The sequence below is a fragment of the Anas platyrhynchos genome, chromosome 1, assembly GCF_047663525.1.
Source record: "Anas platyrhynchos isolate ZD024472 breed Pekin duck chromosome 1, IASCAAS_PekinDuck_T2T, whole genome shotgun sequence".
In the NCBI taxonomy this organism is placed as follows: Eukaryota; Metazoa; Chordata; class Aves; order Anseriformes; family Anatidae; genus Anas; species Anas platyrhynchos.
The window spans coordinates 137,717,049-137,732,326 of NC_092587.1; the positions used below are offsets into that span (position 1 = coordinate 137,717,049).

General features: G+C 42.6%; 1 protein-coding gene across 1 annotated transcript; it reads right to left on the minus strand.

The window, feature by feature from the left end:
• Nucleotides 1–1,556: 1,556 nt before the first annotated feature.
• On the minus strand, nucleotides 1,557–12,451 carry NIPA2 (NIPA magnesium transporter 2). The gene is made up of 7 exons (XM_027446903.3): nucleotides 12,161–12,451; nucleotides 6,685–6,745; nucleotides 6,097–6,319; nucleotides 4,801–4,857; nucleotides 4,246–4,336; nucleotides 3,475–3,635; nucleotides 1,557–2,546 (listed from the first exon to the last, which is right to left on the minus strand). The coding sequence occupies exons 3-7, from the start codon at nucleotides 6,233–6,235 to the stop codon at nucleotides 1,909–1,911; spliced, it is 1,086 nt and encodes a 361-aa protein (XP_027302704.1). The 5' UTR covers nucleotides 6,236–6,319; nucleotides 6,685–6,745; nucleotides 12,161–12,451; the 3' UTR covers nucleotides 1,557–1,908.
• Between the last annotated feature and the right edge of the window lie 2,827 nt (nucleotides 12,452–15,278).

Consider the following 15,278-nt stretch of genomic DNA (forward strand, 5'->3'; position numbering starts at 1 on the left):
CGAAGCTGGTGAGGGGCCTGGAGAACAAGTCCTACGAGGAGCGGCTGAGGGAGCTGGGCTTGTTCAGCCTGGAGAAGAGGAGGCTCAGGGGTGACCTTATCGCTCTCTACAGATACCTTAAAGGAGGCTGTAGTGAGGTGGGGGTTGGTCTGTTCTCCCACGTGCCTGGTGACAGAACGAGGGGGAATGGGCTAAAGTTGCGCCAGGGGAGTTTTAGGTTAGATGTTAGGAAGAACTTCTTTACTGAAAGGGTTGTGAGGCACTGCAACGGGCTGCCCAGGGAGGTGGTTGAGTCACCATCCCTGGAAGTCTTTAAAAGACGTTTAGATGTAGAGCTTAGGGATATGGTTTAGTGGGGACTGTTAGTGTTAGGTCAGAGGTTGGACTCGATGATCTTGAGGTCTCTTCCAACCTAGAGATTCTGTGATTCTGTGATAATTAAAGTACATTATAATTCTTCCTGGTTAATTGGCAGCAGTAAGAGACTTGATCTCTAACATCTTAAATGTATGGGCATTAATACAGATATTAACATGATCTTTTTCCCTTTAGTGAGGGTAGTCAAGGGACTTTCAGACATTAGTCCTATGAGATGTTTGTTCCATGTTTCCAGAGGTGGCTTACTATTTTTGTCAACCAGATTAAGATGCTAAGAGAGTGGGGAAAAAAACTGCACTAAAAACAAAGTGTAAAAAATGGTGTAACTTTGTACAAAAATGGTGATCATTTTAAATAATCAGTCATGGGACATAAGGGGTGTGGAGTCCAAAGTGTCTTGAAGCATAAAGCAACAGGTGCTGCAGTGTGAGATTTTTCACCTGCTCTTTGGGGTGGTACTTTGCTACTAGAAGGGACAACCAGGTGCTCTGTGACTCCACTGTCTGATCCCTTTCCTGCCACTCCCAGCTGTTACAGGCTTTGTTGCACAACCTTCAGAGGGCTGTGGCCTGTAGCTGAACAGCGCTGATGTCGTGTTCCTTTTAACTAGTTAAAAGCTCAAATCCTGCTGTGCACCCAGAATTTAAATCACCTTGTTTTCTTACTTGACACTTTGGGCCTCAGCACCTCTTCCAGTAAACCAAAGGAGAGTAGCAAAGTTGTTTTCACAGGTGGGAGCTGGATTGTTTCTGCTCCTGGTAATAAACCATATTCCTTATCAGTAAGTACTAAAACCAAACAGCCTCAATGGCACCTTTCACAGAAAAGGAAAGAGCTGTTTCTTTAAATGTTTTCTTTAACTACTCAAATTTCTCCTCCTGCAGGAGGTGACATGACAGCTGGTGCTAGTGCCTTACCTAGCCAAGCAAAGCAGAAGCTCCTGCCTTCTTGCTGCTGCCACCCAGTTACGCTGATGGGCTAAGGCTGGTGTGTTTGATGTAAAGCCTGCAAGTTTAACATAAAGCTTTAGTTCAGCGGTATTTTCAAAGGATTTACTCTTGCTTGGTTGTAGTTTTCCATTTCCTGCTTTAAAGCTGGAACAGCTCCAGTTTTAGTGTGCTTACAGCCACTCAGCATTCACTCAGGGCATGAGTACAAAGGATTCAGTTTCGCTGCAATCTGTTTACCACCAATGCAGAAATAAAGCCATTTATTTTTGATAAAATTGTCATTAGTGCAATACATCTGAAAACAGAAGAGTGAAATGAAAGTATTTACACATAACTTAAGCAACAAACCCAACTGTGGTCTGAGGTCATTTTAGTATTTTTTAAAGTAAAAATAAGGCAAATTAAAACCCCTTCAGTGATTTTGATCCAAACTAATCAAACTTAAAAAAAAAAATAGATTGTCTACACGTACCGTTAAGAAGAACATGAGGTTCCAGACAAGCTCAGACATTTCACAGCAGAAAAAAAAATAATCCAGAGTTACAGAATTGTTCTTTTCTTATTTACCACGTAGATATTTTCAGAAGGCTGACAGACTTCCATTTCTCCTGGCTGAGAGACTCTCAGTGGATTGCATTTCACCTACACAGGTAGAACTTTCTTCGTCATGATTCAAGCAGTCGTACGTGCTCAGCAAAGAACCATTTGCTGCTCTCTCATCCTTCCGCAAGGAGACGGGCAAATTCGCCAGGGTGAAATTAACATCTTTGAAGGCATGCAATAAAAAGATCCCCACAATAATAGTAAGGAAGCCACTGAAGGTGCCAATAATATCATCAGCCGCCATGTGCTGCCATTCCTTGAAAAGGATGGCGGAGCAAGTTAAAACAGATGTTGTAAAGATTACATAATAGATCGGAGTCACTATCGACGTGTTGAATATATCCAGAGCCCTGTTCAGATAGTTGATCTGCGTGCTCACACAGACAATAAGGCTTAGCAGCAGAATCCAAGACAAGGGATGTTTCAGCACTGGTTTCCCCGCAAAAAGTTCCTTGATAACGATGCCCAAACCTTTTACACAGGAAACTGATAACGCTCCAATCACAGAGCAAATTGTTATGTACACGAGAATGTTGGTCTGTCCGTGGCGAGGTCCCACCACAAATATTAGAATTAAAGACACAATGACAACAAGTGTTGCAAAGACCACAAAACCTGTGTTTGGGGGGAAAAGAAACAACTCTTGTTATTGATGTATACGATCAAAAGGGTCTTAGAGGTACCAAGAATACACGTTAACAAGGCAATTGGCTCAGCTTACACAGAAAAGATCAGGCTGCTTCTCACTCACTGCTCCTTCAACAGCGAAGTTAAACACTTTTAGAGTGACCTTGCTGAAATAATGAAATTTGGGCATATTACATTACCTTTACCGTTCTGTCAGCATGATGACTACAGGATTAGATTGCTGTACTGCCTTACACACAGCCTCACAGAGGCACAAAGCTACTGGATCCAGGCTTGTGGCTGAATGCTTTTAAGGAAGTAAGTGTTGGCGGGCTGCTGCATTCATCAGCAGATTTCCAACAAGCAGGGCATTCCTTAAGATCGTCTTTTTAGTCTCTGTGCTGGACACTCCTCATGTATAAAATGGGAATTGGCTCTGCAAGTACAGTATTTTGCAGAAGTGTATTTGTGGGTGCCCTGTCTTCCATGTAAGCATACAAGGCAGCCTGAAGGATTACACTTCTCAGCAGACATCTACCACCAAACCTTCTTTGTTTAAGGACAGATCAAAACTGGGCTTACAGAGACTGACACACTTGAGTTAAAATTTATAAAAGTTGTATTTATCCAGCTGTGCTGCTGCATTTCTTTAAACTGTTATCTCAGTGGTTCACATCAAAACGCTTTGTTCAAGGCCAAAGAAGTTCACTGGCATCATGCAAAGCACCCTATGGAATTCCATCACAGAACTCAAATCTCTGTTTTGACAAAATGAAGCAGACAGGCTGTCTTCCTGGAACTTGAAAAAAAGCAGTAATAAAACTGAAACAAAGGAACGATGGGCTGCTTAGAGAAGAGCAAGCACACACATCTTTCTGCATTAGCTACTTGGAGATCAAGCCAGCGTTTGTCTTACCTGGATCACCTAATTTGTTGGACATTTCATGTAAAGTTTCTACTTCCTCCTCTTGTGGAGCATGAATGACCATCACAGTTGATCCAAGTATACTTAGCAAACACCCTATTTTTCCATGGAGATTAAGTTTTTCATTTAAAAAGAAGGATGACAGAATGGCACTAAGAAGAAAAAATATACACCAGCAAACACAGAATTAGTGATATTACATTAATTTGCTCATCAACGTAGAGGTTGCTTTGACTGTACAGGTCCCTCACATACACAGCATGCAGCTTTTGGTGAGCAGGAACACTATTAACGTCCATAAACCACTTTTAAGTAAAGGCATAATTAGGGAAATTACCATAATAGCTATGTGGTTCATTTTCTACCAAGATACTTGCTACCGGCAGAAGTACCTGTCAGTATTTTGCAGCTCCTTCAGAACCCATTTTTTATGCTGCCTCCCAAAAACTCTGTATCTAGGCACATGTAACAATGATTTTAGAAAGATAAATATCTTCAATTGGGAATAAAAATATATACAGCATATTTTTAAAATTGAGGTGATAGCTTTTTGCAGACTGAGGTGCAGATCTCTAGAATCATTTTAGAACAGTCCTTTTACATTTGGAGAAACTTAGGAGTTACTCCCAATGTTTATAACCACCTTTCGTTCACAGTTAAGAACAAACCACATTTATTACTGCATATCTCAGTGACTTATTTCTAAATAAATATTTAACTTCTCTCTCTCAAATCACACTGCTTTCTGTTAGTGTTTCTTACCTTACAAGAACACTGAGAGCTCCTAGAGGAGTCACTAATGTAGCTGGTGCAAAAGCGTAGGCAGCAAAGTTAGCTACTTCGCCAGCTCCCACTGCAGAGTAGTAATAATAATAAGAAAGAAAAAAAAAAACAAAACAACACAAGTTAGGGTGTCTTATGCAATAAACCTGTGAATCAGTGCAAGTGTTCTTTCAGACATGAACATTCAGTACAGGAACAAAGGAAAAGTCTAATTCTGGTGCTCAGCTAACAGAACAAAAAACTTGCGTTACTATTTTGTAGAGCAAAACAGACCGAAGGACTACAACAGGGACTAAAATTGATTCAGCCAACTTAGAAGATGCGTTTTGTTTTGGAGTGGCTGTGTTGTGGCTCCCCAACCTGCTAACTTGAGTCATGAACTTTTGCATGTAGACCTCTGCAATACCGAGCTACAAAGCAAACATGTTACAGGGTACAACATACTTCAAGCCAGTTTCATGATTACAGCCAGGAAGTCCAAAATTTAAGCAATGAAGAGCTCCGAAGACAGACACCATCTCAAAACGTACTTACTTGAAAGAAGTCCAGCCCACCACAGCCACTCCTTAAGGTACGCATGACCACCTTGTCCTGAAATTGAAAGAATGCATGCTATTCCATGAAAACCATACTTCAGCCAACAGTAGCATTGCCAAAATAGTTTCCATAACTCATGCTACTTAGTCTTTATAGCTAAAAGTTATCTTCAAGCTCTGATGCGCAGATTCCTCCTGCAGCCCAGTTTGAAAACTAATTATTTGATTTCCTTCCTATTAAAAATGGCATGGATGGCCATTTTGGCTTTACACTAAAAAACAGTTCTTTCAACTCATTGCAATGACACGAAAGACCAAATTACATATCTCTTAAGAGACATGCCTGACTTAGGTAGTTGATTACACGTACAAGTATGTGAAGTGCAGTCATACTTCCCCTTTCCAACCCAGAAAGCATGAATCATGTACATGTATCTCACTCAAGATCAACCATCTTTTACAAGCAGAGATGACAAGTGCTGAATTAAAACTACTCAGATCCAATCTTCTGGTTGCAGCACCCTTAGATCACTCATTCACACGCTCATTGCACACCCAAGCCAGTATTCTCTTACAGCTCTGACCTAGCAAAACAATCACTCATTGCCTTTGGAGGAAATATAGAGCTAGAGCAAGAGGCTTTTAAGAGCTTGAAGACATTAAGTTGGGCTCCTCCCTGTCGTAGACAGAATTCTTTGCTACTTGATATTTCAAATATGAACCTCATTTACCAGAGTCAGCTATAAAAAAAAATAAAAATCTAGTTAGTGCAAATCAGCATTTTACTGTTCCAATCAAGTACATTGGCAAAAGGATGAAAAAAATCAGTTCCCAAAATAGTAACAGCTATACTGAAAACTATTTAATGTTATTAAATGCAGCTCAACAAAATAAAGCTGGAAATACATACAACAGTCCACTAAATTGGCATTTTATGCACTGGTTCTAAATATTAATCCATAATTAAAACTGAACACTGTTCACAATCTTCCTGGCTGAAAAGCCAAACACTTTCAGCAGCTCTAAATAACAGACTACAGCACAGGGCATCACCATATGTGACTCTGAGATGCAATGGGTAGTTCAGTACGTGTCCCCACAGGGCAATCACTATATGCAAACTGCGTAGTACGCATCACACACTCAGTTAGGCATATCTGACACCGGAGGGAAAAAAACAAAACACCAGATACATGTTTTATGTTTCCTGTATCTGAGTCAGAACAAAATCTTAAGTTCAGTGACCTTCTTTGGAGCAGTAAAACTTAAATTCAAGTTTCTGAAACGTATTTACCTGCTCTCATGGAGCCTTTCCTAGCTAATCGGAGCAGCCCTTTCTTTTTCAGGATGAAGCTTCCTCCAATGAAGATGCTGGAGCTCATAGCCAACGCCAGACCAATACAGAAGTCATATTTCCCACGGGTTTGGCTCATCTCGTAAACTACGAGTGACTGTCACATTGATCAACGAACAGCACAACTCCTGTTACTCAACACGAGATGATGCAACACTGAAACCTGAGCACAACAAACACATTTATTAAATTGGGAGAAATATAAATGTGCAGAAAAATCCTCAACAGCTCAGGTGGCTGATTCATCCTGTGAAGGGTCTATGGGAAAAAAATAAAAGAAGAAAAATAAAAGGAAGAAAAAGGCAACCCCTGAAGCATGCATAAGCATCACAGATTAGTGACTAAAAAGTCTGAATGTATACGAGGGCACCTGACCCAGAACACTAAAATTGAAACCCCAAACAAGAAAATTCTCTGAAAAAAATAAGGAAAACTGTAAGATGTGCAATTTATTTTTCTTTTCCTTAAGTACACAGATCATGTCCAGCACACCACCTAACTGATGATACTGCTCAAATAATTACTTACATCAAAATCAGTTTGTGAGAGAGTTTGAGAACAGCCACAGCATCTCTTCCACAGAAACTCCCTAGAAAAGTGAAAACAGAACTGCTTAATCAGACCAGAACTTGTCTAACACGAACAAACTTGAATGAACGCACACGCACTGATCCTCTAACAAACATGGAATCTGGAACAAGAAAAGGCAGCCATTTGTTGATGCACTGGACAAAGCGTTTCCCACACGTGTATGAAATATTTTTCCAGCTCACCTATGGTAACAAGTACGAGTTTACTGTTGAAAAGCATTCACCCAGCTCCCCATGCTCAAAATTTAGTCATGCAAGACCTCCAAGTACAGCTTAGCAGGAGACACTAACTTTCAGACTAGAGATCAAGATTTTACTCAACCTCTACCTAAAAATAAAGCTTTATTTCAGTGCAGTACATAACAAGAGATAAGATGTAGTAGGGATGTCCTGGCCTCCATATAATATATAAGATTTCAAATATCTCTATAAAGCATTTTAAAACTGAAAACAAAACAAACAAACAAAGTACTTTCAAGGTGATTAACCTCTATATACTACTGCGGCAAATGGAAACTATCTTAAAATCAAAGCCTAAAGATAACAGCCAATTATGACTGTACAGAGAACTAGTCTGAAGGAAGAAAACACCCATAGATAAGAGTTTTATTTCCTGGGAGCGCCTACCACAGATGTGCTCAGAAGAGCATTTATTTCCCTAAGCAACCATTTTCCAACTATTCAGAAGCACAGTGCGTGATGCAAGCCGTATCACCAAGCTTTTGATTTCAAAGGCAAAGGGGGCAAAGAACAGGAGGCAGGAAGGCAGCTCCAGGGGGAGGAGCACACCGCCACTGTTAACACGCTGCAGCACCAGGACATACCAGGGCAAGCCTAGCACTCGATAAAGGCATATTCCAGCCTGCCACCCAAGCTCACAGCTCCCATTCCTGGGCTTGTTTCTTCACAAACCCTTCTTCCAATGCTGCCTTTCCCTCTATGTTCCTGCTGCCAACTTGGATTAATGCACTGCACCCCTAGGGAAGCCCAGCAGAGAGCCACAGGTAGGTTCACATTAACCCTGAACACAGATCCTCTTATTTGCATCCCGTTAGGCTGCAAAGAAGCGCAGGAAAGCAGTCCCATTTCATAAGAGCTCAACGTGGCACTAATTCAATACACTGTAAGATCTGCTGTTCAAAACTCTCAAGCCCTCTTTGATTATCCTTACGTAAGTATCTTATTTTGTAAAGTAGTATCTTATTAAAAAAAAAAAAAAAGCAGTGAAGGTCTGTTAGGTCTGTTTTCAGCTTCTAATGACTTAAAAATGACTTAAAAAAAAAAAACTGAAGTGGATTCTTGCACAATACAAAGCCAGCCACCAAACAAAATCACAGGGGACAAATGACTAGCGTGAGACAGAGAGGAAGAAGTCACCTCCTAACTGCATCAAGTACTTCTCTGGTTTTTAATTCAAAGCCAGACTTCCAGTCCCCTGAAGAACAAAGGCATCTTTAATGCAAGGAAGAGGCACCTGGAGATGTTTGTGACCATCCTACCAGCCCTTCTGGCGGTCCCAAGTCACACAGCCAGTCACCAAGCTCTTCAGCAGCAGCTGATGCGCCGCGTGGTGCTGGTGCAGCACCAGCTTGCGGGCAGGCACCTCTCCTGCAGAGCTTTCCTCTCTGCCAAAGTGTTTCCAGCAGTCACTGCTCCAGCTGTGTCACTAACGAGAGCACTTTTACCAGGGGAGCTCGTTATTAAAACTGGACTCAAACTGGCAAAACCACCTTTTTTTTTTTCTTCTTCCAGCTTGCAGTGTAACCTACACAAAAACTTTTCTGACAGAGGTGAAGAGCATTTGTCAGTCCCATCCTGCCACCCACTGTGTCTCAGAGACCAGGGAGGAGGCACATGCTGTTTTTCTTTGGAGTAGAAAAATATGATTGCAGACAATTCAGAAAAACTCATGGTAGTTTTCTGATTTTAGACTTAAAAACGCCCTAAGGATGTTATGTGCCAAAACCATGAATCCTACTTTCCCTCAAGTCCTAAATACATTAAAAGCATTTTGATTCCCCATCAACTGCTCTGTTAGCCTCCTAAATGATTCTAATCTTGACTACTTCTTTATATAGGTTAGTGCTAGCTTTTCTTTCTAGGCTGAGCTGTCCTCACAGATGTGGCCAGCCCACTCTCTGCTAGGACAGGATGGCCATGCTTCCTTTTGCAGCTCATAGGGATGTCCACAGCCATGGTGAGTCCAGCTCACCTCTGAAGAGACGGGTTCACTGTGTAGCAGGGCAGAGTCAAAGCGATGGCAGGTGCAGGAAAGCTCTTGTTTCAGGCAGCCTGTAGTTGAATCCTAACCCTGAGTCTCAGGAGAAGAGGACCTAAGATGTATTCATGAACATCATCTAGAGAAGCTCTCTATCTTTGGAAATACGAACAGAATGAAATGAAGTGAAAGGAGCATCTGCCTATGGATCATCTAACATCAAGAGCCCTACCTCTCAGAGCACAACAGCACAATGACAAACAGCACGAGGAGCCTACCGAGTCTGAGGGTTAGCGGGCAAGGAGAAAAGGCTTTCCGAAAAACTGGTGGGACCTAAGTAGGCCCAGATTAACCACAAAGTCCATTTGCTTAATTTCTGATGTAACTGGGGAGTATCGTAAATGGCAAATAAAGCTGCTGACAAGACACAGAGTCCCTGGTCTAAAACACACAAATATTTTAATTCCTCTTTGCTCAAAAGTCCTTTGCTCCCCAAAGTAGCACACACATGCACACAGTGCTCAGAAGATGTTAAATATTTACTGTAACAAATCAATTCTCTAAATGTTCAGAAACACTAACAGTAACACTGCGAGATGAAATAGTGTTTTCCATTTAAAAGCAGATACGCTCAAGCTATGGGGGAGCCAAAGACAATTAATTATCACCTCTAATAGCTGTACATTGTATGAAAGCAGTAATTACTGTCAGCAAAAGTGAACAGGGTGGATTTTGGAAACTTTGCCTACTTGGCCACCAGCCCTCAGGAGCTGAGGAGACGATCTAAACGTAAGACAAAATACCTAATTGCAACAACTCAGGGTTCACTCTCTAAAAGCTGATATTTTTAACAGTGCATGGGCTTGTGTCACCACCAGCCCTTCCCTGCCCCGTGCCATTAAAATTACTCTGTCGTTTGGGCAGATCACTACCACCAACCAGCACAAGATTCAGGTATGACTCACACGGAAGCATTTTAAAACAAAGGTCTGTTTTGACAAGACATCGACAATGGTTACGCCAGCTTCAGCCACCCTGAGCCTTCTCAACTGTTCTGCGGTATTTTATTTTCAATTTCACTGATTTGTACGAGCTCCATGAGAAGTTTTGTGTTTCTAGCGTTGAAATAATGCACCTGCATCTGTGAATCTTTGCACGGAAGAGAAGTGGGTTCAATCACCAAAAGCTTTTAACAAGTATACATTGACTATTACGCGTTTCCTCCTTCCTTTCCAGAGGCATAAATCCACAGGAAACAGAAACACTCCCTAACGACATAAATGTTCAGCAATGAGCCTTCCAAAGGCTCGTTACACGTACCAATTTTGTTCCAAAATCCAGACACATTTGCTTTTTGAATATTTCAAATTTGAGGTTCCAAAAAATGTAAGTTCAAAAAGAGTATTAACTGGCATTTTAAGAATTCAGCTAAAAAAATTACGTCTGCAGTTTCACGCTCATCTCATTTTCACGCATGACACACAAGAGCGGATGTTGTCTCACCTATGCTTTAAAAAGACAGAATCGCTGTTTAAAAAACTTGAATAACAGAGTAGCATGATTTTTAAATTTTATCTTCCCTACATATGTCTGATCTGAAGCCTCAGTTGTTCCATCCCTTTGCTTTTCATTTCGCTAATCACAGAAATTAACTTGCAATCTAAGATATTCCTTTGAAAGCAACATGCTAAATTTGAGCTGAAATACTATCCTACTCCTTTCAGTTCAGTGTTAGGTGCTAAAGCACCTTTATTACAAAAAAGTGATATGAAATTTTAATTATTGGCTTTGGTATATTAAGTTTTTAATAGGATGTTCATATACAGAACTCCTACGGTGGAAAGAAGTACGAAAACAGATATTCTTAGCAAGATTACTTAAGTCCACAAAATACAGCTAACTCTTTAATTTGAGTCTTTTTTCAGTCATGTTCTGTTCACTCATGAACATCTCCCTGACACACAGGGTGAGAGAACACGGGAAGGACAAGCATAACATCCCATTAAGACAAAACAGCTGCTGGTTGAAATGTTAGCCACGTACATCTTTAAGAGGCCAAGACGTACCTACACATCCAGAACCCAGAGATGCTCCAGCAGTTATTTAGGACTTGCATGACAAGTCTAACCCCAGTAAAGTTTTCCAGCTTTGTCAACAAAGATAAATGAGCGTTCAATCTGATGCACATTGTTTACGTATCACATAGACCAGGCAGTATGTTGTATCATAGTATTTTGTCTTTACAAAGATGTGATATATGTGTATATATATATATAGAATAACGTTAGAGGCACCAGCACAAGTACTCCAAGCAAAAGACATTAACATGTTCAAAGTCACACGTTTTTAAAGATTTTAAACAGCAGGGCGACTTACTCCTTCACACCAGGCTTCTATTAATAAAGGAAAACCAGTGAGCATTCGATTTTAAGGTACTGGGAAAAAAACAACAAAAAATTCCACACCTAAACTGCCTGCACATCTTACTCTTTGTATTTGTACTTTCTCCCTTCTATAAAAAGAACGATCATAAATTAGAAGATTTTAACATAAAATTTGAAAAGTATGTTCACTAAAACAGTTCATTCATTCACTGAATGTAACTACAGAGGGTGCTTTGTAGCCAATACTGTCTGTATTGACTGCGTTTCCCAGAAGCCCATCAAAATAGAATTAAAATTAGGAGCCACTGATACGACTTGCCTCACCCTGGCTGTACCCATTGCACTGCTCCCACTCTCCGTAGGCCGAGTAACCAGCAGAAGCTCACTGAGGTCCCACCTCTAGCATTTGAGACAGGCAGTTTCAAATAGAGAAAGAAACAGCAAGTCCAAGCCAGATCTGGCCTTCAGGGAGCCGTTTTCCCTTGGCGTGCCCAAGGAGCACGTAACCTGCTTTCCACCTGCTAGGATTTTTTTTACCTTGCGAAGACGGCACAGCTTTAGCGAGGGCAGAACCCGGGGCGACGCTGCCGCCTAAGCACGACGCGCAGGAAGAAAATGTGTAACACAAATAAATAAATAAATAAATAAATAAATAAATGTCCAGGCCCCGGCCCCGCGCCCCACCTGGGCGCTGCCCCCTGCCCGTGGGGGCGGGGCCTACCACAAGCCCCGCCCCCTCCCTCACAGCCCCCCCCCGAGGCCCCGCCCCCTCGCCTCACCGCTCCCCCCCCCGTTACCCCCCCCCCCGTTACCTGCCGCCGCCCCTCACACCCCGGCCGGGAGGGGCCCCACGGCCGCCGCCGCCGCCGCTCGCGGCCGCCGAGAAGGAGGAGGAGGAGGCGGAGGGGGAGGCCGCAGCGGGCGGAGGGAGGGGCCGGCGGCCGCGCGCTGCTCCGCCATGAGGGGAGGGGAGCGGGGAACGGGACGGGACGCGCCGTGAGGTGATGGCGGGCGCCGGCCCCGGCCCCGGCCGCCCCCTCCCCGCTGGTCCCGGCAGCGGCCGCCGGAAGGGGCGCGGCCGCCTCGCTCTGGGCCCCGCCGCGCGTCACGTGACCCCCCCGCCCCTCAGGGCGGGCGGGGAGCGGCCCTCCCTCTGACGTCACCGCCGGCGGCCGTTAACGGCCCCGCCCTCCCTGCCCGCCCCCTCAGGGGGGTGGCGGCTGCCGCCTGGGCGGGAATTCCTAGTGAAATGGGTGCTTTAACCCGGTGTTGCCTTATACTAGGGGCAGCTTCATCTGAAAATTATATTTTCTCTGATGCATTTAGGCATTGGAACAGGCTGCCCAGGGAGGTGGTGGAGTCACCATCCCTGGAGGTCTTTAAAAGACGTTTAGGTGTAGAGCTTAGGGATGTGGTTTAGTGGGGACTGTTAGCGTTAGGTCAGAGGTTGGACTTGATGATCTTGAGGTCTCTTCCAACCTAGAAATTCTGTGAAATTGCAGCACGGCCACGCGTCGTTCATCAGTTTGTTACCCCAAGCACTCCTAAAAATACGTGTTACCCACGCCTTAAATAAAATAAAGTCTTACAACCCATACACAGTAATAAAAAAAACGACATTTTACAGACTTTGTTAAATTGTACTGTTTATTAATCCTTTTAATTCAGGTCGCACACTCCTAACGCACTGTTTACAACCAAATACACCTTAATGTCATATAACTGACGCCTGTATCTACGTGAGCAGTTCTCAGCCTGCAGTGAGGACAGGAACAGTTGTAACAAAGGGCAAGTTCAGGCTCACAGGGCCCTTCAGTTCCTTCAACAATATCCAAATACACTTTCCAAAACTGACCATTACTCTAGACAACTCCAAAATGTGGTAGCTCCACGTGGGAGATGCAACTTCACCTTTTCAAATAGGGCTAGCCTGTTTTATCGCATCCCCTACCAACTACAGTTTCTACTTTTATCTCTTCTTTCTCAGGATATGTGTTTACCTTATCAGAAACCACACTAGCTGCTTCTTACAATTTGTAAAAAGGAAGTAACAAAGGCAGAGAAGCAATCTTGGCTTTCCCTCACAGGAAACCCATAACAAAACTATTCCTCTTCACATTGCTGGTTGTATTCTTACTCATCAGCTGAATCAAAATGGCCCCTCACTCTGTCACAGTAAATCCTTGCAGTTTTCAAGCCACTGAAGTGAATTAATCAATTTCAGGCCTACTTCATTCCCTAAGGCAACATTCTCCAGTTTGAAGCGAGCTTAGTAATCACTACAATAACTTTGCACATGTCAAGCAGTTTTTATGAATGCGTACATATATATAATACACATACGCTAAGCAATACACAGATGTCAGCTAAGTAACACACAGTAGGAGGCTGGCTTTTCTGTGTTTTACAAGAGACAAACTGTGAAGTCTTTGAGAAAGGTCAACAGCTGATTAATCTCTTCCCCATGCTTTTTCATCTGTGAGTTCTGATCAACATACTGTTACCTGTTCACACAAAATACAACATGTTTAAGTGCTCTCAGTTCATCACAAACCATTACATCCTTATTTCGCAGCCAGGGGTTGTGCTCGCTAACAGAAAATAATCAAAGCATCTCTGAATAAGTTACAAGAGCATGATGTACCTGGCATGTTTTCAGAGGATCTGGTAAGAACTCTGAAAAGAAGACCAATGGTAAACTAAGCACAATCCAGCTTGGTGCTCAGTGAATTTCAGAGGAGAGGTCTGCTAGTCTAGGTAATTCTGCAAGACTATGGACAAAACTTTTCAGGGCTCGGCATCTACTGCCTATATAAACATTCCTCAAGGTTTAAGAGGACAAAGAGCAAACCTGCCACCCTTGGGAAACATTAACAGGTTAGCAGTTATCCTGCTTTGTGTTGCATACTTCTTGACTCTTGTGCAATGATCTCCAACTCCATACATACCGTGAAAGGATCATGATAAAAGCTACCTACCCAAAGCTGCTATCTGGTACACAGTCCCTTGGCAGAATACCACCAGCTGGCAGAGGTTTTAAAGCATCCCACCAGGGTGCTAAATTCAGTGATGTCTGTACATGGCAGAGAATTGATTAGGAAATCAGGCAGCTGGAGCATGGTCTCTCGTGGCCGTGTCCCTGCTGCATTTAACAAAGACAGCTGAGCAGAACAAAGGATCCGTGTCTGCGAGTGTATTCATACAACAGTTGCAGTGCCAGATGCAACTTCAGGGACTTTGCTTAAGACATAAGATCTCAAAAGAAAGCTCAGAAAAACAAATCAACAGCACTTTTTCTCCCCACTTTTTGGTTAAAAAAGAAGAAAAAAAAGGCACTTCCCACATGAGCTGTGGGGGTGAGATATGTATGCTCAGGACTGGTTATGTCACAGACTTCAGTAGTAACAGTGGTATAGGTGGCTTTTACCAGAATGATGCCTTGAAAGCTCTAACTGCAGCGATATGCAATAAGAGAACAACAGAGCTGAATTTTATTGGGGAAAAAAAAATCCCAAAATACATACTCCTTGTCTTCTTAAAAAACTGAAAATTAAAAATAAAACCAGAGATGCTGCACGTAGAAAAGAAAGATTCTCTAGTTTTCTGGTCTTCCTGTCTTGGTACACAGCACATTAACATCATCAACGCATTCAAAAATAAAATTTCCAACACATATTTTGTACAGAATCCACAACAATGTTTTCTAATGCACACAATGTTTTATATTGGAAAGGAGCTACTTTGCCTGTTTTAAAGTAACACTGAAATTTGACCAGCAATAATACTGATGCATCCCCTAAAACACAGCTCAAAGACTGAAAGAGCTCTTAATCAAAATCCTGCCATTTGAAGAAAAACTGCATGCCTGAAAATTGTGCTTATCTGCCAGTACCTGAGGAGCTATGAATCTCAGATGAAGGGTTAGATGGT